The sequence below is a fragment of the Rhinatrema bivittatum genome, chromosome 2 (genome assembly GCF_901001135.1).
Source record: "Rhinatrema bivittatum chromosome 2, aRhiBiv1.1, whole genome shotgun sequence".
In the NCBI taxonomy this organism is placed as follows: Eukaryota; Metazoa; Chordata; class Amphibia; order Gymnophiona; family Rhinatrematidae; genus Rhinatrema; species Rhinatrema bivittatum.
In genome coordinates, this window is record NC_042616.1 from 70,228,931 (window position 1) to 70,244,931 (window position 16,001).

The following is a 16,001-nucleotide window of genomic DNA, read 5'->3' on the forward strand; positions in this document are numbered from 1 at the left end:
GGGAATGGTGAATAAAATGGAAAATGTCATAATGCCTCTGTATTGCTCCATGGTGAGACCGCACCTTGAATACTGTGTAAAATTCTGGTCGCCGCATCTCAAAAAAAGATATAATTGCGATGGAGAAGGTACAGAGAAGGGCTACCAAAAGGATAAGGGGAATGGAACAGCTCCCCTATGAGGAAAGACTAAAGAGGTTAGGACTTTTAAGCTTGGAGAACAGACGGCTGAGGGGGGATATGATAGAGGTGTTTAAAATCATGAGAGGTCTAGAACGGGTAGATGTGAATCGGTTATTTAGTCTTTCAGATAATAGAAAGACTAGGGGGCACTCCATGAAGTTAGCATGTGGCACATTTAAAACTAATCGGAGAAAGTTCTTTTTCACTCAACGCACAATTAAACTCTAGAATTTGTTGCCAGAGGATGTGGTTGGTGCAGTTAGTATAGCTGTGTTTAAAAAAGGATTGGATAAGTTCTTGGAGGAGACGTCCATTACCTGCTATTAATTAAGTTGACTTAGAAATTAGCCACTGCTATTACTAGCAATGGTAATATGGAATAGACTTAGTTTTGGGGTACTTGCCAGGTTCTTATGGCCTGGATTGGCCACTGTTGGAAATAGGATGCTGGGCTTGATGGACCCTTGGTCTGACCCAGTATGGCATGTTCTTATGTTCATATGTATGTGCACACACCAAGCTTGTAACTACAAAAGAGGCCCACTGGGGATTTGGCTTCACAGACCACCGCTGTCCCAATATACGTGAGTCTGCAAAACTGGCTACCCACAGGCACAGTCCCTTGATGTGCACTAATGTAATGTATGTGCACACACCAAGCTTGTAACTACAAAAGAGGCCCACTGGGGATTTGGCTTCACAGACCACCACTGTCCCAATGTACGTGAGTCTGCTAAACTGGCTGCCCACAGGCACAGTGCCTTGATGTGCACTAATGTAATGTATGTGCACACAACAAAGTAGTAACTACAAAAGAGGCCTTCTGGGGAGTTCGCTTCACAGACCACCACTGTCCCAATGTACGTGAGTCTGCTAAACTGCCTGCCTACAGGCACAGTGCCTTGATGTGCACTAATGTAATGTATGTGCACACAACAAAGTGGTAACTACAAAAGAGGCCCACTCGGGATTTGGTTTCAGAGAGCACCGTTGTCCCAATATATGTGAGTCTGCAAAACTGCCTGCCCACAGGCACAGTTCCTTGATATGCACTAATGTAATGTATGTGCACACATCAAGCTTGTAACTACAAAAGAGGACCACTAGGGATGTGGCTTCACAGACCACATGAGTCTGCAAAACTACCCAGTGCCCACTGACACTGATGCCCAGTGCACTGCCTAGTGCCTTCTTGGATTAAAAGAGCACAGAGAGGCAGTGAGTTCAATAAAACAAAACTGCAGTTAACAAAAAAGCCTGGCTTGGCACAGCAACAAAATAGATGAAATATATTTTTCAAGGGCAATTCTATCAAACTAGCTACAAATTGAATATATCTCCTACCCACAACACCAAAATGTTGCTTGCAACCAACCCCAGGGGATAAAATAAGCAGCAAAATGCCACTGTTAGTGCTAGCAGCTTCTCTCAGTGGCCCAGAGAGACTGTCTCAGATCAATAAAACAATTTGCAGTCATAAGAAACAGGGCTAGTAGCTGGCACTGCAGCCAAATCGAACAAATAATAATATCTTTTTCTATGGACATAGCTAGCAATTGAATACACTCAGACTAGCTCTGAGTGAAGCCACCTTCCACAGACCACCTCCCCAGACCACCCCTGCAAAGAAAGTGCATGGCACGCCGCGTGCTTAACGTATATATAGTGCTGGATCATGAGGAACAGCGTCACAGAGCACTGAGTGAGGGCGGCGATTGGCTGCATTGGAAAAATGCTTAGCGCTGATAGGTTGCATTCTGCTCGCCTTGCCAGCCTGTCTGACCCACTCTATGACAGGGCTGTGAGGTCACTTTTGACTCACAGGACAGAACAGTCCTTTCCACAAAGGGAATAGTTTGGACATGGTATACAGGATGGCACTGAGAGGAGTAACAGGAGATCAGAGGAGTTATACTGAGTAGTTGTAGGAGCCATAGTCTGAAGACAGAAGGGTTATGGTCTCTTTTCTTTTGGCTCTGCTGGAGAGATTTGTATTATTTCTCTGGTACGGGTACCACCGAGCTGCAAGAAACAGAATGCCTAGTCCACGGAGTGCAGCATTTTTCTCTGAAGAAGTGTGTTGCCAGTGAGCGTGAAAAAAGGAAAAGTCTCCCTTTCTTCGTTGGGATCCGAAGAAAGGAAAAGGCCTTAGAGGTAACTGTATAACGGTGAGAGGACATGAAGAATTTCGTGTAACGGTTTTGGGCTAGCGGTCCTACATGTGGCAGAGAATGTTGCATAAAGATGGTCAAAGTGGAAATATAGGTAAAAGAAAACTAACCCAACTTTATTACTTTGAGTTGGAGGATGTAGCTAATCCTGAAAGCTGACTTGACAGTATCCCTAGGGGAAGACTAGAGATAACAGGAACAAAGAACTGACATATAGCACATGTGCAAGCAAAGCACACATAAAACCAGCTCCCGAAAAAAACAGCAGACTTCCCCACTGAGCACGACCCCAAGACTTGCTCTGCATGAAGTAGGATCCCCAATACCATTTCCTGTCCTCCTTGAGATACTAAGATCAATATTGCTGAAGAATTAGAGGACGTTCTTACAGGGAAGTGTTGGTGCTTATTGCTAGGATTTAATGATAAGACTGTACCTATATATATTGTATAAAGCTCTTTTGTAAAACTGCGCCTATTTTTTCCACAAAGGCTGTTTTCATAAGCAGCCTGTCATTGATTTGTGTTACTGATTTGTTGCCAGTAGCTAGTTCAGTTGTTTACTTAGCTGCCTCAGGCTAAAATAAATAGCTGCTCTTGCCTTTAACTAACAACCCTGCCTCTCAGCCACTCTCAGTTTGTGAGAGGAACCTGAGAGGGAAAAGTCATGACACTGTATTCAAGAGACAGAAGTAACCACTTTTACAACTATCTTTTTTTGTACTTTGAACAGTTTTTCAGATTTTTCTACCTATTTCCTGGACTTTAAATTTGTACTCTAAAATAAATTATTTTTTCTTCTTTGAGAACACAACCATTTATGTGGACTGGTTTGTTTGGTGATCGCTTGGGCCCTGCAGTTGAATCATGCTTTCCACAGCACTCCCACTCCTGCTGAAGTGAAGTGAGGCAAGGTTACATATATTTCACAATCTGCTGAAAAGCATCTTTCATTTACTTTTCCTTCATAGCTTCTTGGGGAAACCTTACAACCATGATAGCAGTCTGTTTCCTCATAAGAGTTGCTCTGTTTGCAGGCCAAAGTGATGTCATATAATTAGTTCTAAAGTGAGTGGCCAGCCATGGGATTGACTCCACAAACCACTGCACTCACCCCATAACGTCGCCGCCCAGTAATCGCCATGTTCTGCTTGCTCCTGATGCATGTCAGTTCCTGCCTCTGAAAGTCCCTCTAGTGAGAAAGGAGCCGCGGCGCCTCTGAATGACCTCATCAAGTCTCCCTATATGAAGCGCCACCAGACCAACTGCAGACACCTCAACAACAGGTTGAGGTGTCTGCAGTGCCTTTGACCCGGATTACTCTCTTGCCTGCTGCCTGCCACTGACCATTGCTTTGGACATGGACTACGCTCTATTTTCTGCCTGCCACTAACCTTGCCCTGTACTTGGCGATTCTCTGCCTGCTGCCTGCCCTGACCTCAGCTTGGTTCTGAACTCTCTCTTCGTCTTTGCCCTGTGGAACCACTGCCTACGTTTTGCTGGTCCCTGGAACCCAAAGGCGCAACCTGTGGGGAATGGGGGCTGGTATAGGTGAAGCCCTATCTCTGTCCCAGCCCAGGGTGTGTCTGCCAGCTGTCGGCATGGGCCCAGTGCGTTTGCCTATTAAGATGCACCAACCACGCCACAGCAAAAGGATCCATTTTCATTATCATACCAGATCATGCCTATTTCAGAAATTTCAACTCATTAATCACTTGGCCATTTCTACTAAATATAAAACAGACTACATTGTACAAACAGGAGACATAATGACGGATGGTCTTACTATAGCACAAAGTAAGCAACACAAATGCCTCCAGTTGTTTCCAATGGTATACTTATCTGAGGAAGATAAGTATACCATTCTCAAAATGTATAAGTATACCATTATCTCAAAAAAGATATAATTGCGATGGAGAAGGTACAGAGAAGGGCTACCAAAATGATAAGGGGAATGGAACAACTCCCCTATGAGGAAAGACTAAAGAGGTTAGGACTTTTCAGCTTGGAGAAGAGACGACTGAGGGGGGATATGATAGAGGTGTTTAAAATCATGAGAGGTCTAGAACGGGTAGATGTGAATCGGTTATTTACTCTTTCGGATAGTAGAAAGACTAGGGGGCACTCCATGAAGTTAGCATGGGGCACATTTAAAACTAATCGGAGAAAGTTCTTTTTTACTCAACGCACAATTAAACTCTGGAATTTGTTGCCAGAGGATGTGGTGAGTGCAGTTAGTATAGCTGTGTTTAAAAAAGGATTGGATAAGTTCTTGGAGGAGAAGTCCATTACCTGCTATTAAGTTCACTTAGAGAATAGCCACTGCCATTAGCAATGGTAACATGGAATAGACTTAGTTTTTGGGTACTTGCCAGGTTCTTATGGCCTGGATTGGCCACTGTTGGAAACAGGATGCTGGGCTTGATGGACCCTTGGTCTGACCCAGTATGGCATTTTCTTATGTTCTTATGTTCTTATAAGAACTGACTTAGAAAAAGAATTATCAATGATCTCAGAGAAAACACTAGGAAAGTGTCTTTATGTTCAACTGTTCTTGGCCCCATCCTTCTATTATTAAATGAAATGAGCCTCACTCACCGCTGACATCAACTTTGAAAGTCATTTTCTGCCCTCCTGCCTCGCAGGTGTACTCCCCAGCATCTTTCTTCTCCAGCTGATCCACCACCAGCTTGCAGGATTTGCCTTCAGACTCTACCTTCAGCCTCTTGCTGGAGGTGATCTGCTTCCCGTCCTTGTACCATTTCACTTCAGTCTTGGTCTGGGACACCTCCCAACTCAGGGTGATGCTCTCTGTGAGGGAGGCCTTCACCTCCTTCTTCAACTTCTCTTGGTTTATAAACACGGGTTCTGGCTCTGGAAGGAGGCATTGAAAAATACAATTAAGAATATATTTCCTCTTTAAAGTTTAAGATTTTAATGTTTGTGAATAACAAAGTGATGACATTAAAAAGCACATGTCTGAGAATTAATTTTTGAAGTATTTTTAATGTTTTTACAAGACTGATATAATAATTGAATTTTATGTTTAGACTCCTAAGTATTAATAATAAATGAATTACACTGTTCCTGATATCCACTAACTAAACATGCAATAATAAGAAAACCTTAAGAATGTGGACATCCAATAGATATTTGGACCCCCAGCTACAGGAAACACACTTTTGAACTTCCCTAGTGAAAAGGACTTTCTGGTTTATTCGTTTTGATGGATGAGTTCATGCCATTGAGACCACAACAAGCACTGAGTAACATTAATAGCAATTTGTAAGCGGTGTATTAAACATAGAAACATGACGGCAAAAAAAAAAAGACCATATGGCCTATACAGTCTACCCACCCATACCAACTGCTCCGATCTACAATTCCTACCACATCCCATGCTCTCTTGTATTCAGATACTGTACTTGTCTCCATCATCTCCACTGGGAGGCTATTCCATATATGCACCATCCTTTTCTGTAATGATATATTTCCTTTGATTACTTCTGTGTCTACCCCTTTTACCCTCATCCCATGAACCCTCATTCCAAGGCCTTCTTTCTGATGAAAGAGTTCTATCTCCTGTGCACTGGAGCTATTGAAATGACTCTATAGTATCTCTACTATCCTTCTTTTTCTCTAGGGTATACATGTTTAGATCTTTAAGTTTGTCTCCATATGTTTTACAATGAAAACCACTGATCATTTTAGTAATCATCTTCTGGACTGACTCCATCTGGTTTATATACTTTTGAAAGTGCAAGCTCCAGAATTGTACACAGTATTCCAAATGAAACTAGGGGTAATATCTCCTCCTTTTTTCTACAGACCAATCCTTTCCCTATACACCCAAAAATCTTGCTAGCTTTAGACGTTGCCTTATCCACCTGTTTGGCCAACTTGAGATCATCAGATATGATCACCCCCAGATACCACTTTTGTTTTCAGACCCTAGCTGAAGCTTGAATAAAGGTAAACAGATGGTCTGCGACATTTGTCAAATCAGTAGTTATCACCATTAAAACAGACAGTCTTAGCAATAAGCTTTATAATCATATAAGGGTGGTATCTCAATGCAGGAAACTAAAAAAAAATCACCTGAGTTAAAAAGGTGTCTACAAGGCGTGTCATAAAATGTAGCGCTAGTTACACTCAGAAGAAAGAAATGACATTTAGAATAAAATTTCATTTTATGCCTTGGTCTGCATGAAGAGCATCCTTATTCCAGGCCCAAAAATGTTTAAAGCCCCGGTAACGCATCAACGTGGGGCAGTGTTTTTTTTTTTCTTCTCTCTGTCTGACCTGCTACTGAGCGACCCAGCATCATTAGTGAAGTGAGCACAGTATTCTCTTTGTTTCTTTCTCATACAAAATGGAGTATTGCAAGTACTATGATTGTATTCCTGATAGATCTGTTATTCTGAGTTCTGTAAATCCTGAAATATCTTTAGCAAGTGTAGAAGATGCATTAAGCCCAGCGGGTGTAGTTACAAAATTGAAACGTTTAAGAGCTGAGTCATCTGATCAAGTTTTGTGTGAGTTTGAAGAACCGCTTTCTATAATTATTTTAGAAAGAATGAGCTTAAAAGGGGAACTGGACAGTCAGTGGATAATTTTACCTGTCTTAGATGAGACAGTATCAGAACAGAATGTTGAGTCGATGTCCCCTGAAGCATGCACTGACCCACTAGTGAGTGACATACTTTTAGATATGACAGATCGACTTCAAGAAGAATTAGCATATATAGCTGACAGTCATAAAATCAATATTCAAGCAATTGAGGAAAAAGCAGAAGGAGGACGCTGAGGATAGTATGGATGGCTCTATTATGGAGAGCGGAAGTTCAGATCCAGCTGAACTGGATGAGTGTCCAATTACTGGTGAAATTCAGTCAAATGGAACATTAAATCCTAATGCGGAGGAGTTTCATCCAGAGTCATGGGAAGAGGATCCTGTGGAAGTTAGTATACCAGTAAATCATAACAATTCATGCAATTTGAACAGCTCAGTCAATGAAGAACAGCATGCATCCTCCTTGGGGAAGAAGAAAACTCTTGATGAATCAATGACTAAAATAGGACTTCTACCGTTACCCTCAAAGATCGCAGAGACCAAGGAGACTGCATAGTAGATTCGATGACTTTGAAGTGCAATTGCCCAAGGGGTTGCACAGCCACAACATATTGAGACAGTCATATTCAAGGAATCCATTAGAGGCGTGTATATCCATGCAGCAACTAAGTAGTATGATGCAAGAGATATTGAGCAAACAAACAGAGTTAATATATAAGCTGTGGACATAAATACCTGCCGGGGACGTCAGGTTTTAGGAGGGGACCATGTAACATACCTCTAGGAACTAGGGCAGAGAAATGTTGAATCATCATTGTGACATGAAAAGACTGACAATAGAGTGCTGTCTCTTTAAGAGCTGGGGGGGGGGGAAAGGAGATTCAAAATTGGATTGTCTGAGCATGTGCAAACAGATCACTGCTCAGCTTGAACAGGGCTGCACTCAAACTTGGAAGTAGAATGAGGTGTAATGGGAGTGTCGTAGTCTCCCGAATCTTCTGAAATATGTGTCAAAATAGAGACATCATGCTTCTGGAATGCCGCCTTACATATTACCTTAGATAGAGTGTCCATTCCTTCTTGATCTGTCTTCACACGAGATAGCATCTTGGCAACCCTCTCCTCATATTTCAAAAATTCTTCATCATCTTCTTCAGGATCATGTGGTCTCCTAGACAACCCGTCAGCATCTATATTGGCTTTACCAGATTTGTATCCGATGTCAAAGTTGTACAGGGAGAGGGATGCTAACCATCGATGACCTGTGGCATCCAGTTTAGCAGTCGTCAGGACGTACGTCAGAGGGTTATTATCTATCACTACTTTAAACTCTGCACCATATAGATAATCATGAAATTTTTCACAAACTGCCCATTTAAGGGCTAAAAATTCCAATTTGTGGATAGGGTAATTCCGTTCACTTTTAGTGAGCCCACGACTGGCATATGATCACTGCTCAGCTTGAACAGAGTTCCTGCCCTGCTCTGAATTAATAAATATTATCTGTACTGATTAAGGTTCTCTTTTCTGGAACCCTGCTGTGGACGACTTGGGAGTAATTGAACTGTGCCCTGTCAGGATTTGAAGCTCTTCTTTCGGATAGAGGCTGCTGTATTGTGGATTTGGCAGTTGAAGCAAAGAGCAGTACTGACGCCCTCTTCAGCTCTAAATTCAAATGGACACACAGTAGGATACAATCTGGGACTTTTTTTTTTTTTTTTATCGCTGCTCTACACTTACATGAATAGGGATGGCTAGCCGGCTAGGACTGAAGCCAAAAAACAAGTAAGAGTAAAAAAAAAGAAAATAAACACAAGATTATTGCAGTCATTGGTGGCCAGGAAAAACGCGGAGGAAATGAGAGGCTCGTACGAAACATCGGCAGATGAGAAGTAGGGTGATGTCAGCCTGCCTTCCAGGATTAGAAGCCCTTAAAAGCTCTGGGACCCGGAGTACCTCATGTCGGACAGGAATCCAGCAGCAGCAGCTAGCGTGGCCCGTCCGACAGAGCCACAGGAAGGAAAGGAACGAAACACCGGTTCCCAGTCCTTTTAATTTACATTTCAATAAACTTTAGCCCTGGGGGGAAACCGACAACAGCCTGCCTTCTTTGATTATATCCAGGGCTCTTAGAGAAATGGCACATTTATCCTCTCTAGAGTCTTGCGTTCAAAACCGGTTACTCTGTGGAAAAGGAGCTTTTATAGAAAATTACCTGACCTGCTGCTGGATTTCCCATTGGTTTAAACTTCAGGTCGTCAGTGATTTTAACTGTTCTTTTTTTTTTTTTCCTGCTTTCCTTTCATTCCTGCTGAGCATATAACTTCATGCAAGTCAAATGGTTGAACTAGCACAGGCTAAACATTTTTGAGCAGTAATGCTCCACCCTTTTTTTTCCTGTGCCAGTTGCTTGCCACTCGGATCTGGGATCTGAATGACCATATGAGCAATAGGGACAGTCGCACGACTAGCAGCCTGCTAAAATGTTTTGTGCATGCTAAAATGATAATGAGCCTATGCTAAACCAAAAACCAAAAACCTCCAAAACAAAACAGTAATCGAAATGTTCCCCGTCTCAAACTTGTGTTGAATCGACCAGTTTCCTATCTTTAATGCATTTTGAATGCTTTGGCCCTGCTCCTTTCTGTCAGTTGGAGAGCTGCTAGCAATGTACACTATTTTTATCTATTAATTAACAAAAGTATAGTTCAAAACATTCATAATAAGAATTCATGAAAATGAACACTACAGACAAAAGTCCCTAAGCATAAGAATCAAAACACAGTACTTAACCACCAGGAAAAACATTCTCTCTGTTTTATATAACAAGACTGAATTCAAACAGCCTAGACTAAGGTCTGGACACTCAGACATTTATTAGTTAAATGCCTTTTTAAAAAAAGAAAGATTTTTGCTGGGTTTTTTTTTTTTTTTTTTTTTTTTTTTTAAAGTCTGAGTATAAACTATAGCATGTAAATTCTCTGGAAGAGAATTTCAGAGTAAAGGTCCAGCTACAGCAAAGATTCTTGCACAGGATTCAGAAAGATGCGCCAATTGTGGGGAGGGCACATCTAATAAAATGCATCCAGTGGATCTTTGTGTCTGGAAGTGGGATGGGGGTCTAAATTCTCAAGATCATACAAATATACTTTGAAGCCTCATTACACAAGGATTTATGAATCAGCATAGTTATTTTAAAACATTCTCCATGCTATTGGTAACCAATGGAGGGATTGCAGGACTGGAGTGACATGATCTCTTAAGTCTAATGCCAGTCAGTACGCTCAACAGTCACATTTTGCACAACTCATAAAGAACGAAGAGTAATAGCTGGTAGTCCAATATAAATTGAGTTGCAATAATCTGGGCTTGTTAAAACTAACACTTGCAACACAGTTCAAAAAATCCTTGGCTCAAATAGGGCTTGAGATACTCCACAATTTTTATTTGCATATCAGAGATAAAACTGATTCTAATACCACCCCAAAGTTCTTTACTTGTGCTGAATTGGGAGTTACACACTCTTCATATTGAAAAGAGGGAGGGAGTATCCTCACTGCCAAATCTACAGAGAACAATTACTTTGGTTTTCCATATATTGAGTGCAAGTCTGTTGCCAGACATCCAATCTCTCATCATGGATAAACAGCTGGAAAACAAAGCTAGGGTATCGGGCCATGAAGATGTTACAGGAAAGAAAAATTGAATGTCATCAGTGTACAGCCTGTACCCTAAAGTAACAAAAGGTATGAAGAGCTATGAGAAACAGGTTTGAGAAAAAGACTTCTTAATATGCTAGTTAATTTATTGATTTAATATGCCATTTAATTGAGTAAATCAAAGCAGTTTACAAAAAGAAAACATTCATAATAAATAATTATACCGTACGAATGTGGCCAGGCCCTAAATTCTGATCCATTGCCACTAGTAATATGTCTTTTACCTTGGCCCAACATTATCACATTTCCCCAAGTCCATCTTAATGGTTTATAGACTTTTCTTCCAGGAACTTGTCCAAATCATTTTTAACCCAGCTGCACTAACAGCTTTCACCGCATCTGCTGGCAATGAATGACAGAGTTTAATTAGGTGTTGAGTAAAAAAAAAAATATTTCTCCTATTTGTCTTAAATGTATGAACTAGTAACTTCATTGCATGCCCCTTAGTCTTTGTACTTTTTGAAAGAGTAAACAATTGATTTACATTTACCTTTTCCACTCCACTCATTATTTTATAGACCTCTATCATATCTCCCCTCAGCTTCTTCTTGAATCTGAGGAACCCTAATCTCTTTAGCCTTTCCTTATAGAGGAATCATTCCATTCTGTTTATCATTTTAGTCACCCTTCTCTGTCCTTTTTTGAGATGCAGTGACAGAACTGCACGCAATACTCAAGGTCACACCATGGAGCTATACAGTGGCATTATTCTCTTTATTAGTTTTCCTGTATACTTGTGTTAATGTATTCTGCCTTGAGGCGACTGTTTTAATGTATTTCCACCCTGGAGGCGACTGTTCAGTTCCTTGTAAACCGGTGCGATATGTATTCTTTACAGGAACATCGGTATATAAAAATAATAAATAAATAAATAAATAATAATAATAATAAATAACGTCCACTGGGGAGCCTCAGGTACCCACAGCAGTGCTGTGATAGACTCTGCAGAGGATTTAAGGGCAGCTCAGTGTATGAGGCCAGAGAAACTGAGAAACATGATGGCAGAAAAAGACCATGCAGTCTATCTAGTCTGCTCATTCATATTCCTCAAATTATAATTTAAAGATTACGTTCTCCTTTTGAAAGAGCACAACTCTGAATTATAGGTGCCAGCTCCATGGGTACTGTGGGTACTCAAGTACTCCCAATATAAGATCTGCACCCAACATCAACTCTTCAATCTCCCAGAGCGGAGAGAAGAGACTGAAGAAGTGATGAGGGAGGCGGACCTGATACTCGGGCTGCTAAAGCACCTTCAAAGCTGCCACTTATCTTCTGAATTTTAGCAGCACCCACCCTTGAGCAGTATTTCACTCTGGTTTTTGAGCTAGCAAAACTTCTATGCCTCTTTATTAATGAAATACTCTCAATGTTCATCAAATGGGCATTTGAAAACCACCATTTGTTGACAACCAAGTTGCGACAGCAAAGAGACACAATTAGAGAAGACTGCCCCTTCCTGCTGAGTCCTTGCATGATGAATTGAGCCTGAGCCTCTGCTGTTTCTCTTTGATGCTGTATCAAGGCTGTGAACAAACATCAGGTGTTACAGATTTGCATGCTGTGGCCACAAAAATGTAACATTTCATTAACATTGTTAAAGAAATAGCCCAAAAGATACAAGAAATGCAATGCAGAACTTCATATCTGGCAAAAATGATATACAGTGAGAAGCCTAGAACAGTGATTCTTGAATCCTGTCCTCATGGTTCCCAACAGGTAGCATAAACCCATTGAAATTCTTGGAGGCCCCAATTCACTGTCCTCCCTAGTCCAACTCCTAGCACTCTCTGTTGCGCCGGAGGTGGACCCTTGGCCCGAGGTGGGTTGAAGCTACCCATAGGGCAAGCCCCACGAGTCCCCACCATCGGGAGGTGGAGCTGAGTAGGAGACAGAGGCCGACTGGAGCTTTGCCAATACTAGCCCTCGTTCCCCGCAGGTTGAGCCCTTGGGTGCTGGGGCCGGCTGATCTTAGGCGGGCCTCTGTGTGATGACTCCCAGTAGATGAGGTGGACGGTAGCCAGATACTAGCAGAGGTATCAAGGGACCGAGGCAGGTCCGGAAAAGGCAGGGAACCAGAGACCCAGACGCCAAAAGGAACAGAGAGGAAACAGGTGGGGCCCAGGTAGCAGAAGGCCGGAGCCTGAGAAGGCCAAGTCCAGGGAGATACCGAAGGTGTACTCAAGTACAGGCTGGTGTCAGGGCAGGCAGCTGAGCAAGGCAAGGGTACAAAGTCAACGGAGCAAGTATCAAGACAAAGGTCAGTCCTGAGCATGGTCCAGACATAGCAAGGGTCAAAGCCAGAGGTCAGTCCTGAGCATAGTCCAGATGTAGCAAGGGTCAAAGCCAGAGGTCAGTCCTGACCATGGTCCAGATGTAGCAAGAGTCAAAGCCAGAGGTCAGTCATGAGCGTGGTCCAGATGTAGCAAGGGCCAAAGCCAGAGGTCAATCCTGAGCATGGTCCAGACGTAGCAAGAATCAAAGCCAGAAGTCAATCCTGAGCGTGGTCCAGATGTAGCAAGGGTCAAAGCCAGAGGTCAATCCTGATCATGGTCCAGACATAGCAAGGGTCAAAACCAGAGGTCAGTCCGAGCAGACAAGGAAGGGACCAGGTACGGATCAGGAACAGGAACCAGGAACGGAGTCAGGATCAGGCACCAGGAACGAAGTCAGGATCAGGAAATAGGAACGAAGTCAGGATCAGGTACAAGCAATGAGCACACGATAAGCGTGGAGACCTGTTACCAAGGAGGAGTTGGGAACGGCCGAGGAGACAGCAGAGGCTCAGGAGCCATGAGCGAGGATGGACCAGGGCCGGGAGCAGGACATCGGAAGTGTGTAGGCCCAGTCACGGGCCTGTCACAGACAAGATATGCAGCACTCTCTTCCACTTCTTGTCCTGTTTTCAGCACTTCCTTCCCCTCTCCTCAGCCTGTTCTTGGAATATTCTAATCCCCCATCCAGCCCAACCCAGCACTACCTACCCTTGTCCCATCTTTGGCAATGGTGGTCTAGGTATGTGTGGCTGGGGGGTCTAGAGGCTGTGTGTGTATATGAAGGGCTGGAGGTTGCTGGGATGGTGTGAGGGGGTCGATGGGTTTGGTACTGAGGACTGAGGCAGGCTGGAGATTGTGTGAGTGAATAGGGGTGTGTGGGTATGTTTGTATGTCTAGCTGGGGTGGGTGTGGCTGGCTAGAAGGAGGGTTCTGGAGTAATTGTGGGGGTATCAGTGGCGAGGACTCTGTATAAGTCAGTGTGTGTGTGTGAGAAGCAGAGTTTGATTACCTCTCACCAAAAGCATGCTGCAAACTGTAAATCTCAGTCAGGGGTAATATGGGATGGCAACCCATACAGAAAGACTGCTTTCTGGGGCAGTAGATCTTCTGTTTCACAGGAATAGGGAAGATAGGCAGTGGCTATCCACCACTACCACCAAACTGTGATCTTTCCTTGCAATGGTCCATGATGAAGTGTCACCTTGTTATGTACACGTAACTCACAGGACATGACATATTCCATTGCAGTGGAATATGGTCCACAGACCATCACTGGTCTACAAAGTGATGGCAATTACTAGAGGAAGAGGAGAAAGCAAGACCCGCTCTGCAGCTACACACACTACACTCTACCTTGCATCCAAATTAGCAGCTACTCTTCCTAAGCCCCACCCTCTGCACTGCCTTGCAGACCATTTTCTTCCAGTTGGGGTTGGTCTTGAGACCAGATCTCTGGGAAGAAAGCAGTTACAGCTGAATGTTAATGTGCCAGGGTAAGCCCGAGTCAATATCTGCTCTGCTTTCAAGCTCCACCTCCCGTACAGAAGCCAGGAGGGGGAATGGGCCACCACGAGGCCTGAAAGCGGATCAGATGCCACACGGTCTCGTGCCAACTCATTCATGCAACTCATTAACATTCAGCTGCAGCTGCTCACCTCCCGGAGATTGAGCCTTGGAACCAGCCCCAACTGGGAAAATAAGACCATTGGGCACGGGGTATTAATTGTAGTAGTATTGCTGGATGGCAGTCAGGAGGGAAAGAGAGGAAGATATTTTTTTCAATGATAAACTGATGGCTGATTGGAAGGGAAAGAGTAGGGATTATTTTTCTTTTCTGAGGACAGTACTATTGGTTGGGTTGGAGAAGGGAGGATAAAGGGAGGACTATTTTTTTTATAACAACAACTATTTTTTAGAAAACAATTTATAGACCAGTTGCATGAGATTAAAGAGTGAGCTGGGGGGGGAGTATATCCACCACCCTCTGCTCTTTAATTTTCAATGCCCCTCCTACCCTCAGCTCAACAGTGCTGAAACTGAACTATAGAATATAAGAACGGGAGCTATGCTGGATCCTAGCATATAAAAGGTTGAGAAACACTGCTCCATTGTATCTCGACTCCATCCTGGCCACCAGAACTCTTGAGCAATTAGTTTCTTGGTCTTGTGGCTAATGGGATGATTTGCAAATGGGGAAATGTGGCAGCTCTGGAGGACCTTCAGACATGGAGCACACTTTGACATTTAAAATTGACCCTTTCTGAAAAGGAGTGCATCCTGCTGGCTCTGTTCCATGTTGATTTCCCCTCTTTTCAATTCTTGAAGCTGAGTCTGTGCAAACTTGTCCTGATGCAGGTTGGTTTGTATTACTTCCATTAAATTTGGTTTCCTAGTTCCTAAGACAAACTTTTCTGGTCATAGAATTGTCACACAGGCTTCTGGTTCTGGGAGTTATTCTACTCCTCTCCGGGAGAGGGAATCCGCCTTGCTTTTCCTTGAGCTTGGTAAGTATGTTAATATGAAATCAAACCTGGAAAAGAAAAGGGATCTGGGTTTTCCTTTAATTAATGTTGCATTTGGTTTTGAAAAATTCTACATTTTTATCACCTGTGAAAACCTGGACTTGATGGTGCTCCCCTTCCTGAAGATGGTGTCATTCCTCAAAGGCTGTCTTTATAGCCAGAAGTTCTTTGTCGTAGATAAGATAGTTCTCCTCTGTGGCAGTAAGCTTTCACAAGTAAAAGGTACATGGATGGAGAAGGTTTTTAGACCTCCCCCCCCCCCCCCTTCTACTGAGATAATCTGACTCTGAGGGCTATTCTGGATGCATCAGCCTCCACAATGAATGGTTGCTAAAGGTCAGGGTATATCAGGACCGGGGCATTCATGAAGACATTATTCTAATGAGCAAAAGCTAGCTGCTGCTGAGGAGCTCATCTAAAGGGAACCCCCTTTCCTGACAAACTCTGTCAGCAGGATGGACAATTTAGGTATAACCATTAATTCAGATCTTTCATTAAAACAACACATATCCATAATTACCAGAAATTCATTTTATAAGCTTCAACTCTTGAAATGGCT

The 16,001-nt window shown here is 43.0% G+C and overlaps 1 protein-coding gene across 11 annotated transcripts in view; it reads right to left on the reverse strand.

The window, feature by feature from the left end:
- Nucleotides 1-16,001, reverse strand: part of OBSCN (obscurin, cytoskeletal calmodulin and titin-interacting RhoGEF) — a 745,212-nt gene that overhangs the window by 555,064 nt on the left and 174,147 nt on the right. For all 11 annotated transcript variants that reach the window (XM_029588301.1, XM_029588307.1, XM_029588308.1 and 8 more), the window contains exon 16: nt 4,951-5,226. In XM_029588301.1, the coding sequence (XP_029444161.1) occupies nt 4,951-5,226 (276 nt within the window). The remainder of the gene's footprint in view (nt 1-4,950; nt 5,227-16,001) is intronic.